This window comes from Lampetra planeri, chromosome 39 (assembly GCF_965212315.1).
Source record: "Lampetra planeri chromosome 39, kcLamPlan1.2.h2, whole genome shotgun sequence".
In the NCBI taxonomy this organism is placed as follows: domain Eukaryota; kingdom Metazoa; phylum Chordata; class Hyperoartia; order Petromyzontiformes; family Petromyzontidae; genus Lampetra; species Lampetra planeri.
The window spans coordinates 3859302-3872375 of record NC_136145.1 but is presented as its reverse complement, the minus strand read 5'-3'; the positions used below and the strand labels follow the sequence as shown (position 1 = coordinate 3872375).

Here is a 13074-nt window from a genome sequence, read left to right as displayed (position 1 = left end):
ATGGGTGCGCCAGTTTGTAGGAAACCCACCCTCACCGTTGCTTCTCGCCTTAGCCATGGTGCAAAATACCAGAGCCGACTCTTTCGTCCCATCCACGCTCTGTTCAACCACCAACTCAGCAGGCCACAAAAAAACCAAGACAATCACCCCCCGTATAGCCTGAACAGACTGTTGGGGCAAGTGCTGTTAGCGAGTAGCACCTATGAAGGCCGGCACGGCACACGAGGGGGTGGGTGGCCAGCACCACGCCCAGCATCAACACATTCACTCACTCACTCACCACACCGCAGGTCACCTCACTTTTCTTTCTGCTTCTTCCCTCCTCACACCGCTCCGTTTTGAGATTCACTCTCCCATCATCTATTCTCCTCAGCTTACCATAACAATGTTCAATTTAAGTAACGCGTTTAGCCGGTGTCTGTTTGTTGCTTGAGGGCTGATATGTTTTGGGCCTTTGTGCCTGATCATGGCAAGTGTAAAAACACACACACACACAAACAACCCATAGTTTATTATGGAAAGGGCACATCTGTGTATGAAAATTAGCAAATGTGGAAAGTTTGTTTTTCAACTGTGGTTTGGTTTTAGAGATTTCAGCGTCGTAGATTAAAAATATTGGATCGATCATTTGGTTAAAAACAATGTATTGGACGGAAGAAAAATGAAGAATTTTGCATGCTAAATCTACTGCACATATTTTTATCTTGGTAAATAAAAACTAAAATACGACATAAACATTTACGGAAGTGTACCTTTATGGGTTGAAGAGCCGGATATAGTTGCGCTTTCACTCAAGATCTGAGCTCCTTCTTAAAGCTTTCGTGACTGCTGGGATTCATATTCTTGGTTCTTTCCGTAAAGTCACGTAGAAGGGAAATAATGATTGCTTGTGTTGCAATGGAAACGTCGTGAGAATTTTGTTGTTTTATATTTGTATTATATTATTATGTCCCTTCTACGTGACTTCACCGAAAGAAGCAAGAATATCTGAGCTCCTGTTAACAAACCCACGATACTGAATGCGATCCCCAACGAAACGTCGTTAAATTAGGTTACTCTCCAACAACAACAACGGCGGTGGTGCAGCTGAAGCAGTGACAACATTTGGCCACGTACGATTCACGCGAAACGTTTATTGATTGGCTGTGTCGGGTGGAGGAGGGTTCTACGACACACATTTTGACGCGAACTAACGCAGAAGAAACCAACTGTGGATCAAAGAGATCGCGTTTGCAAAATGTAAAAATAAGGTAAGGTGTTTCACCACCACTCTTACAAGTAAAAAAATCTAATTATTTGGTGATACTGCATTGGCAGTGGTGCTAAAGGAAACGTAACTAATAACTCAACACGTTCATTAATAATACGACTGTGGCTTTAACGGGACAATTACAACAATGTCTAAAATAAGAATAAGTGACATCTTGTCAAATTATTCTTCCTCTTCAGAACACATAGAGAGGCCAGAGAAATAAGAGTTGCGGATTGAACTTTACCCCATGGGACCTAATAAGAATAATATTTTTAAAATGTTTACTGATCAAAAGGTTTTGTTTATTGTGATATGAATAATCTTAATTTTGGAGCTTTCGTGACTGCAGGAATTATTCTTTGGTTCTTTCGGTTATTATTTAATTTATTATTTTATCTTTAGACGTGACTTAACCGAAAGAACCAAAGAATGTGATATGAATAGTTACCTATTACTTGATATTAAGTAACACACAGCCCCTTAAATAAGTATCACTAAACTCATTTGTATGAAAAGGAAAATTATAAAGTGTTGCTGGTACATTGCATTTATGGGTGGACCCGTTGGAGCGAGGTGAATTTGAACCGTGGTTAGCATAATCCATACTCTTTGGTTATTTCGTTAAAGTCATGTAGATAGAAAAAAATACTAATAAATCACGACGTTTCGATAGCAACACAAGCATAATCCACTTAGTGATGATCCATGTCTGGGCCCAACTATCATTGCAGGAGGATTAGTTAATCTCTCAAGAAGCTTGTTTTTGTTTTCCTTTTCAGGCCACGATGTTATTGACGAACACGTCGAGTTTAACCTCTCACTAATTACGCGACATTAACTACGACCATTATCATCTTACCGCCACCATCAACACAATCGGCCATCATCTATCCACTGCTGGATGAAGAACTCCCCAAACCTTGAAGAATTATGATGACTACATGTAATCCCCGACCTACGAACACCCGACTTACGAACATCCACACTTATCAAGGAGCTTCCTTCCACAAGGGATTAATTTGTAACCATCCGACTTGCGAACGTGAACTCACACTTGGGAACAGAATCGTGGAGCGATTTTGCTTTGCAAATCTAAACATGTGCAATATGTCTTCTTATTTTTGAGTTTAACAATGCTTCCCATTTTTGTTGCACCGTAACACTGACCGTGTGTGCATTTAAAGACAGTACATTCTTGTGTTCCGACTTACGAACCGTTTGACCTAAGAACGAGTCACGGTAACGGAACCCGTTCGTAAGTCGGGGACCGCCCGAAATTATATCTCGCCGTCTCGACCTCTCTCCCTCTCGGGTGTCTTTCCCTCCTTTAGCTGCCACTCATCATTAGTCGCGACCACCGCTCACAATTATTGCGAGTCACGTGTTCTGTCTAAGGCCAATTCATTTTCTTAACAGTCAAAAATGTCTAGAAACTTGCATATGCTCTCCTAATCCACGTGTTCTTCTGAGTTATAGTTATAAACATGGACCTCCCTAACAATAAACAACGTTTCAGCTTGTGGTTCCTTTCCTTTGCCAATGTCCATGTGCACGATACATACGTCACAGTAGGTAACAGACACGAGGTTCATTTTTTGTATTCAGGCCTTAAACAACTGCCATAGGTACACACATTATCTTCTGTTTTCCAGTTGTGCGCATCCCATGAACACCTTACATTGTTTAGCAAACATATTGCAGATGTTACTGGTAGGAACCCACTGGTTCCACCAGCCCACAGGGGATTATTGTGTCCGTCCGTCCGTCGTGCAGGGAGGGGCTGGGTGGGGAGGGCGGGGCTGGGTGGGGAGGGGAGGGTGGGGAGGGGCTGGGTGGGGAGGGTGGGGAGGGGCTGGGTGGAGAGGGTGGGGAGGGGCTGGGTGGGGAGGGTGGGTTGCTGGGTGGGGATGGGCTGGTCACCCCGTGGTGCCCTTATAAAACTCAACGTTCAACCTACTCACGCCGGCTTGTGCCCGCCCTCACAGTCGGGAACATTTGCGGAATACACCACGCCGCCGTTGACCCTGGCCATTGACCGAACCCAACGTTCCTACCAGCTCCCTCCGCAGGAATGTGTTATCAAGCAGTAGTTGACAAGAACACACCAAAGACCACGTCGACTGCGGAGACGGAGCGACGAAATCAGCTGGGTGGATTGTTCCGTCGCGTGACCTTGAGTGATGACAACGACCTTGGGAAGGCCTTCATCCAGCAGTGGATAGACCGTGGTTGTGGGTGCTAAAGACGATGGTTACATGTACGCCAATGGAGTTGGGCGCTTCGGTTTCCATCCACATACGAACACTCACGATTGGCCCGATGGCACCTTCACGTATATAGAGGACCGCAGAACTTGGGCAAGTGCAGGCTCCCCGCGTGGCTGCTGCCTTCTGACCATTCATCGCGTCGCCTGTGGGCGGGGCGAGGGGTGGGTTTGGGGGGGGCGGTGCTGGGGAGATAGGGGGGCGGTGGGCTGGGGGTGCCGGAGTGGGGATGGAGGGGTGGGGCTTGGGGGGATCGTGAGCGGCGCCCGTGGGGGTGGTGTAGGAGGGGGCGGGGGTGTAGGAGGGGGTGGGGGTGGAGGGGGGCGGGCGGTGGGCTGGTGGGGGTGGGAGGGAGGGGGGTGCAGGAGAGGAGCACGCGGCCGTGCGGGACACGGGGGTGGGGGACGGTGGCACGTGACCTTTACACGCGCGCGCGGTCACCCGATATCCTCACAAGTGTCACAAGTGTACCGGCAACCTGACACGTGGGGCAATTCCCCTGTCACTCGCTGCCTGCTCCCCTAAACCCCCCCTTCCACCCACCGCCACCAGCAGCATCAGCACCACCACCACCACCACGATCTCTCCCTGCTCCCCCAACCCCCACCACCACCACGTTCTCTTCCTGCTTCTGATGATTGAAGGGCCGTTGCCCGAAACGTCGCCTTTTATATACGTTTTTTAAGGGCAAACGCACAGTGCTATTGATGAATGCGTTAAGGTGTTTTGTTCAAATTAAGATCCTCCATTACACCGCGAGCATACATTTAGATTCTAGATTTGGCCGATATACATTTAGATTCTATATTTAGCCGCTATACATTTAGATTCTTTATTTAGCCGCTATACATTTAGATTCTTTATTTAGCCGCTATACATTTCCACACAATCAACCACTTCGTTGGGCTATCATTTGTGGCCAGGTCACTTCTGAAAAAGAGCTATATATAGCTCAGTGAGCCTAAGCTGGTAAAAAAAACAAATAGTTGAGTATAGTTGACAGTTTAAAATACAGGTGGTGATGGTTAATGCCCTGTGCTTTGAGCGCCCCCATTCTTCCACACACAGCAGTGTTCGTCACTCACTTTGAGTGCGAGGCCACCTTCACCGACAACAAGACATCGTCGGTGTGAAGGCAGCGCCGCACATTTGAAACCATTGGGGGGTTGACAGCAGCAGCACGATGATTATGATGATGGGGGGGAGTGTTTTCACATCTTTTGTGTAGTGTCAGGGGCTCCACTAAAGGCCATCAGGGGCCGACAGTGTCCCGCGGGACTTGCTACGAAGAACACCGATTTAATACGGAGACTCGCGCGTCGATCACTCGCTACATGGCACCAAATTTGAAAAGTTACCCGCAAAGTACTCTGCTGGAATATACGAAGCAATCGTCGTGCGTGCCGTCACCCCCTACCGCGAACACTTGGCAGGTCCCTCTTGAATAACTAGTCTCTTTAGGGGCCGTTCATAAATGACGTCACGCACCTGGGGGGAGGGGGGGTCAGACATTTGTGACGATGGGGGGTGGGGGTTGAGAAATGTGACGTCACATCAAAATGCGCAACTTTAATTAAATATAGACAACACATTCTACTTTTTGGGGGGGGGGGGGGCAGAGCTTTGTGACGTCATATTTGAGGGAGGTCTGACTTTTTGTGACGCCGTGTGACGAAGGGTGCGGGGGGGGTCAAAATCGTCCAAAATCGCGTGACGTCATTTATAGACGGCCCCTTACACTCAGCGAGGCATTTTTTTATTTAACAAGCATCACGATAGAACATTAATGACGACGGTACAGCGACAACTCATTCTGGCGATGTGGAGTGTTGGTTAGCCGCAAGCAGGCTCTGTACGCTTTCTGTTGGCTTCAGCATCACACTCCGTGAGAGGCCAAATATTTGGAAGTGTGAAAGCACAACATAGGAATACATGTTGACTTCTAGGCTGACCCTGGCCCTAAGAGTGAAACCTCTGGGGATGTAATCTTTGGAGGAAACTAATTTCGAACATCTTCTTCTACATGACTTTACCGAAAGAACCAAGAAGATGAATCCCTGCAGTCACGAAAGCTTTAAATCGAAATAATTTAGAACACTTTCGTTTTTAGTATTTTTCCTAGAATCGATATTTGTGCCAAACTTCAGCTGTCTGGCCCTTCTAGAACAACATCAGAATACACGTCAGCCACCCGCTCACGCTCACAATCGTCTGTATCACATGTACGGGGGGACGACGCGGCTATGCCAAGTACCTGGCGACTTGAGTTCGATTCCCAGACTGGCTGATATCATTGGTGAACGGACACCTCTGTAATGACCGATTATTAACAAGCAATCTTGATTTGAAGCTTTCGTGACTGCAGGAATCATACACTTTGGTTCTTTCGGTCGCAACACAAGCAATCGTCATCAGGTGGGACAACCACTGACGACGATTGCTTGTGTTACGATCGAAACGTCGTGATCTATTATTTTTCTACCTACGTGACTTAACCGAAATACCATTAGAACCTCATTTGCCAGTAAAAAATATGATATGTTTTTTACCCTTTTATCTGGCAACAAAACTGACACCTTTTTTTTTACCGAAATAACCAAAGAGTATTAACAAGCACTCACCCCGAGGCAATGTGCAGCCAAACGGTTATTTAAAAGTAGGCCAAGGTCTCAGATTGACGGAAAGAGGCCTCCACTGTGATTGGTCGGGAGGCGGGGCTTTCAAAGTGATTGGAGGAAAAGGTTTTGAACGAGAATAGGCGGGGCCCAGAGACGAGACGGCGGTTGGGAACCGTTAGAGGAGAAGGGCAGGGATTGGCTGGGGGGAAAAGAGTGAGGGAAGATTCGAGAAAGGGGGCTCGAGAGAGATATAAATGGGGAGAGCACGAGGGGGGGCGTACGTTCGAGGGAAGGGACGAACGCTAGGCCCGAGCACGAAGCTCGGGCCGAGCGTTGTTCCTGTGTCTGAATAAAAGAAGCTCCGAGTGGTTCGCCAATCGAGTCATTTCACCTCGACCACTCCTGGGCCTCCTTTCACCAAACCACACTCACTGGCGTGGCGAATGGCGGTAAAAACTAGACTGAGATGGCATGGGGGGAGACTTTCATCTAGCAGCTGATTGATCAAGGCTGTGAGAATTTAGCTTTGGATATATCGACAGTCAAAACTGTGATCTTCTGTCGGCTCTCCGAGGGACTCGCGGGTTCAAGAGATCTCTTGCGACAACCGGCGTAGCGTTGCAGGAGGCCTTCTGCAACGCAGTGGTACGTGGACAACTCTGGTTGGCACAATCGGCCTTCATCATCGTGATCGCCATGTTCCAATGGGCCTTCATCGTTGTGTTACAATGGGCCTTGATCATCGTGTTAGTAATTTCCAATGGGCCTTCGTCGTGTTCCAATCGGCCTTCATCGCTGTGTCCCTGATGATGATATCCCTCAGAACGTCTCTCAGCACTATTCCGAGTACGTATCTTTGCTCACTTTTCAAATTTTGTTTAATTTTTTCATTTGTATCCACCAAGGAGAAGCAGCGATGGGGGCACCGCTCCGTGCACAGCGGTGAGATGAGGGATTGTGGCATCGCAGGCCACAAGTGAGGAGGCCTTCATCCAGCAGTAGATACAAATTGGCCCATGATGCCGATGGCAGTGTAATTATAGATTCAGGTATGTATGCGTGTTCACCCGTAAGTATATACTCTGTGTACACTATATAATCCACGTAGAGACAATGCACGATCGTGTGCTATACACAGATATATTTTATTTTTCACTTAACATGCAGCATTATAAGAGCTATAGTGTTTGAAGCATGGCGCATTCAACACAACAAATGGTACACATATATATTACATTTTAATGCTTATGCTGCATATGCTGTATAAGTGTATGTATATGTAGAACATGCATATAGACACACATTATAAAAGTATAAATCAAATTAATTATTATAAACATATCTAACGCGCTTTTGTGCTGGTCTGGTGAAACATCACAAGTCACTTAGGACCCCCAACTTCGAGCAACAACAACAACCACAATTCAAGGAACCGCCAGTCCCACACTTGTAACGCGTGCAGATGCTGCAACTGGCAAAACAGAAATAACAAAACTCAACGAAGCAAACTTTACAACGCGTAAACGTGCGCGACAAGACGGTGGATCGCGCGGAGCATCGGATTCGGACCATCTCCGCATGGCGTCATCTCGGGAGGAGGTGGTGGCGATTCGTATCGCGGGAGACCTTGCACAATCGATTTAAGGAAACCCAGCAAATACGACCACAACAACCGTCCGGCATCGACCACCCCACCCCCACGTACGCGAGCGAGACCTTACAGACTTCGAAAAAAAAGTGCCCCCCCTCTAGTCCACGAAAGGCACGGAGCCGCCGTCCATGCCATATTTGGCGCCCGCGCCCCACGCGCTCGTCTCCCCCCACCCCCAAACCTTAACGAACAAATTGCGAGGAATGAGAGAAGATGGAAAATCGACAAAGCAGCTGAGCGAGCGAGATCAAGGTGGGGGGTGGGGGGGCATGGGGGAGGAGGGGGGGCTGCCGCCAACTCACGCCGCAAAGTGTCCCCGCGATCGCGCTTCCTTCTCCTCCGTGGGCCTCGCCCTGCCCCGCCTCTCCTCCTCCTCCCGCATGAACGAGCGGAGCAGAGCGGTGCTCGGGTGGGGGTGCCGGCGGGAGAGTGTATCGCCGCCCTCCGTCCCCGGCCCTGCTCCCGCGGCCTTGCCCCCGGCCCTGCCTGCGGGGGTGGCAGTCGGCGTCTCGGCCGGGCAAGGATTGGCCCCGCCAGCGGTTGAGGATACCGGCCCCGACCAGGCGGCGCTGCTGGGACTTCTCGTCGCTCGCCTCCTCCTGCTGCTGCTGCCCCGACGTCGCCGCTGCCCTAACCGGGGCCGGCCCCGCACCTAATCCAATCCCGGCGACCGCGGATGACGAGCGGGAGGACAGCGAGGAGGTGGAGGATGACGAGGAGGAGAGGGATGAGGAGGACGTCGTGCCGAGGCTGCCCCGCCTGCCCAGGCCTCTGGATTTCCACCACGTGGTGCCTGGGCCCTCGGCGGGGTCGGAGGTCGTCGAGGGATGCCCGCCGGCTGCCCGCGTGCGCCCCCACTCGGCCTCTGAGAGAAGGAAAGTGTTGATGGAACAAAAATAATAATTAATTATCGTACATTCAGACAAGGTCCTGCAAAGTTTACCATTCACGGCATCTTCACGGTGAGTCGATTTGTCGCATGAGAGCAACTGTTACGTTTCTGATACACGCTTTAAATAATGAGCGTGTGAATCAATTGTGTTATGCACAGTATATACATGTATATGGTAATCGAGGGCTTGTCGAGATACATTTGGGGCCTCGGTACATAATGATGATTTGGGACGCCCACAATCCTATTCCAAGCAAAAGTAAAAAAAAACACCTAATCTTGTAATGTTTGGAGTCCACTCTAAGCTTGGACCCCGAGTGGTGGTCCCGAATTTCCCCTCCTCTCATCATCTGCAAGAGAAGAGAAGCCTGAGTGTAAAGAAAGAAAGGGGCATTTGAGTTGAGAGTACTGTCTCTATTACTGTATGGATCACAGAGCTGAATACAAAGCAGCTTAACTCTTTCGCATTCCAAGATGTCGACAAGTTTGCAGGGTGGGTTGTCCCGTTCACCACTGAATCTCAGAAGGCACAAGTGGTTCAGCGTTAATTTTATTTAGAGAGGCATAGTGCCGTTGTTTTTAAAGACATTCCACTCAACGCAGAGAACTGTAGCAACACGACCACACGTTATGCTAGCTGGCCCCAAACTGTGCCACACGCCCTCCCGCATGGCCATGTGGAAGCCTTGGTACCGACAAAGTTATTTTATTTTAGTTTTTCTTCTGGTTCCGTTCCAATAACATACACGTACATCATCAGAATGGAATCGGAAGAAAAACTGATGATGTACACGAACGTCATCGGAACGGGAATGGCTTAAAAATACGTTGTTGGCATTTGAGCCCAGGTGTCTGAGACGAATCCTCGGAATTTCGTGGCGAGACAGGAGAAACAATGCAGGTCGGTGTTGTAGCTACGCTTAGGCTGGCAGGGACGAGCATGCAGGATGGGGGATGCCGGTTCGACTGGACATCAGTAAAAAAGAGCTTTATAGCTCATCGGATTCCTCCAGTATAAATACATATTCTTGGTTCTTTCGGTAAAGTCACGTAGAAGGGAAGTAATAAAATAATAAAAATAAAACATAATAAAACAATTCTCACGACGTTTCGGCCACAACGCAAGCAGCCGTCCTCAGGCGAAGAATGAGAACATTATCAAGCTAGGAGCTTATGTAGGTGTAGCGAGGAGGAGCGCCTTAACAAAAGAATGTGCATATGAAGAGGAATTTAGCATACCAATGGGCAATGAGTAGGAGGTGGGCGGAGGGGTTTCAAAGTCCCATTATGCCCATGCATTATGCAGGATAAACAGCACCACGGGGGGGCGCAAGGAACAACGTTAATAAAGGAAAGGAATGTTAATGATATGTAGCTGCATTTACCCAACAACCACGTAGAAAACCAAAGTAAAAACTACATAAAAAACTAAAATATAAACTGATACTTACTATACTCTACAATAAGCTGAGTTGCTAACAACAAATAATAACTTACAATTCTACGTCGTAAGAAGTATATAATATACTTCCATCTAAACTTTATTCTCTTAGCATATACAGTACTATATACTGCCATAGATAAACCCAACATTAAATTATGTACTGTATTGCTGTAAACCACCCTATACTTTATACATTTTAATATAACACTATGTATTATTCAACTCACCCTAATGTGTATCGAAATGGTTTATTACGTCCTTCCAATGATTGCTAAGCCTGAATCCATCTTCTCGGTTAAAATTGTCTCTGTGTTTGTATATGTGGATCGCCTCATGAACGAATCTCTCATGATAGCCAGATGGCTTGCAGAGAACCTCCGTCTTGGAGAAGTCAATGTCATGTGAGCCCACTGAGTTGTAACAGTGGTCTGCCACGGCTGAGGTGTTTGTCCTACCGTGTTTTAGATCAGCTTTATGTTCACGAATGCGGTCTGAGACGTGTCGTTTGGTTTCCCCAATGTAGCTGCTACCACAGAGGCAACTTAGTTTGTAGACGCCAGGGTACTGTATGTCTGGAATCACATCTTTTACAGACGGTACCAGATCACGGATTTTATGTACTGTGTTGAATCGGACCTGGATCTTGTGTTTAATCAGGATTTTGGAGATCTTTTTTGTGACCCCAGCAATGTAGGGTAAGGTGATGGTCTTGAAAGGCTCCTCAACAGGATCTTTCTTGATGGTTGGAGTGATGGCTTTGCGGATTGTGTAGTCGGAGTAACCATTAGCCTTAAGAGCTTGGCGTACGTGTTTGAGTTCACTGGAAATGTGTTCATGGTCGGAGATGCATTGGGCTCTATGATATAGAGTCTTGATGAGGGAATTCTTCTGGGATGGATGGTGGTGGGAATCCGGTTTTAGATAAGCATCCGTGTGGGTGGCTTTCCTGTAGACAGAGTGGCTCATTGAACCATCAGGTCTCCTTTTGATTAGGACATCCAAAAAGGGTAGCTTGCCATCATTTTCGACTTCCATGGTGAATCTGATGGCTGGGTGTATGGAATTGATGTGGTCGAGAAATTGGTCTAGAGCAGGCCGGCCATGTGGCCAGATGACAAAAGTGTCGTCTACGTACCTCTTCCATAAGGTCGGGCGTAGAGTGGCAGTCTGGATGGCGTCCGTCTCAAATTTCTCCATGAAGATGTTGGCTACAACCGGAGATAGGGGGGAGCCCATTGGGGTGCCCTCAATTTGCTTGTAGAAGGTTCCATTCCAGGTGAAGTATGTATTGGTTAAGCAGTGTCTCACCAGGGGGGGTACCCCAGCATTTAGTCCTTGATGAACCAAGTCTTCAATGATTGCGATGGTGTCAGGCACAGGCACCTTGGTGAACAAGGAAACCACATCAAAACTGACAAGCAGGTCGTCTGGGGACAGGGCAATCCCCTTGATTGTCGATACCAGGTCAGTAGAGTTTAGTACTGCAGAGGTGGTTTTTCCAGTGAAAGGCCGTAGGATTTCGGACAAAAAACGAGCCAGTTTGTAAGTGGGGGAGTTGATAGTAGAGACAATGGGACGAAGATGTGTATCTTCTTTATGTATCTTTGGCAAGCCGTACAATCTTGGTGGCCTAGCTGCAGAAGGTTTCAACGAGAACTGTTTGGTCTGATCAATTAATGCGGTTGAAGCAGAAATGATGTTGTTGGTTTTGGAGACGAGGCTGTTGGTGGGGTCTCTTTTTATTTTTGTATAGCTGCCATCGTTGAGTAGTTCTTGAATTTTGTTGTTGTATTCTATTTCTGCTTCAACCGCATTAATTGATCAGACCAAACAGTTCTCGTTGAAACCTTCTGCAGCTAGGCCACCAAGATTGTACGGCTTGCCAAAGATACATAAAGAAGATACACCTCTTCGTCCCATTGTCTCTACTATCAACTCCCCCACTTACAAACTGGCTCGTTTTTTGTCCGAAATCCTACGGCCTTTCACTGGAAAAACCACCTCTGCAGTACTAAACTCTACTGACCTGGTATCGACAATCAAGGGGATTGCCCTGTCCCCAGACGACCTGCTTGTCAGTTTTGATGTGGTTTCCTTGTTCACCAAGGTGCCTGTGCCTGACACCATCGCAATCATTGAAGACTTGGTTCATCAAGGACTAAATGCTGGGGTACCCCCCCTGGTGAGACACTGCTTAACCAATACATACTTCACCTGGAATGGAACCTTCTACAAGCAAATTGAGGGCACCCCAATGGGCTCCCCCCTATCTCCGGTTGTAGCCAACATCTTCATGGAGAAATTTGAGACGGACGCCATCCAGACTGCCACTCTACGCCCGACCTTATGGAAGAGGTACGTAGACGACACTTTTGTCATCTGGCCACATGGCCGGCCTGCTCTAGACCAATTTCTCGACCACATCAATTCCATACACCCAGCCATCAGATTCACCATGGAAGTCGAAAATGATGGCAAGCTACCCTTTTTGGATGTCCTAATCAAAAGGAGACCTGATGGTTCAATGAGCCACTCTGTCTACAGGAAAGCCACCCACACGGATGCTTATCTAAAACCGGATTCCCACCACCATCCATCCCAGAAGAATTCCCTCATCAAGACTCTATATCATAGAGCCCAATGCATCTCCGACCATGAACACATTTCCAGTGAACTCAAACACGTACGCCAAGCTCTTAAGGCTAATGGTTACTCCGACTACACAATCCGCAAAGCCATCACTCCAACCATCAAGAAAGATCCTGTTGAGGAGCCTTTCAAGACCATCACCTTACCCTACATTGCTGGGGTCACAAAAAAGATCTCCAAAATCCTGATTAAACACAAGATCCAGGTCCGATTCAACACAGTACATAAAATCCGTGATCTGGTACCGTCTGTAAAAGATGTGATTCCAGACATACAGTACCCTGGCGTCTACAAACTAAGTTGC

General features: G+C 47.8%; 1 protein-coding gene across 3 annotated transcripts in view; it reads right to left on the bottom strand.

The window, feature by feature from the left end:
* Positions 1 to 5255: 5255 nt before the first annotated feature.
* The window catches only part of LOC144731512 (uncharacterized), a 76101-nt gene continuing 68282 nt past the window's right edge, over positions 5256 to 13074 (bottom strand). For all 3 annotated transcript variants that reach the window (XM_078612620.1, XM_078612619.1, XM_078612621.1), the window contains one exon: positions 5256 to 8650. In XM_078612620.1, coding sequence (XP_078468746.1) covers positions 7968 to 8650 — 683 coding nt within the window. In that variant the 3' untranslated portion in view covers positions 5256 to 7967. The remainder of the gene's footprint in view (positions 8651 to 13074) is intronic.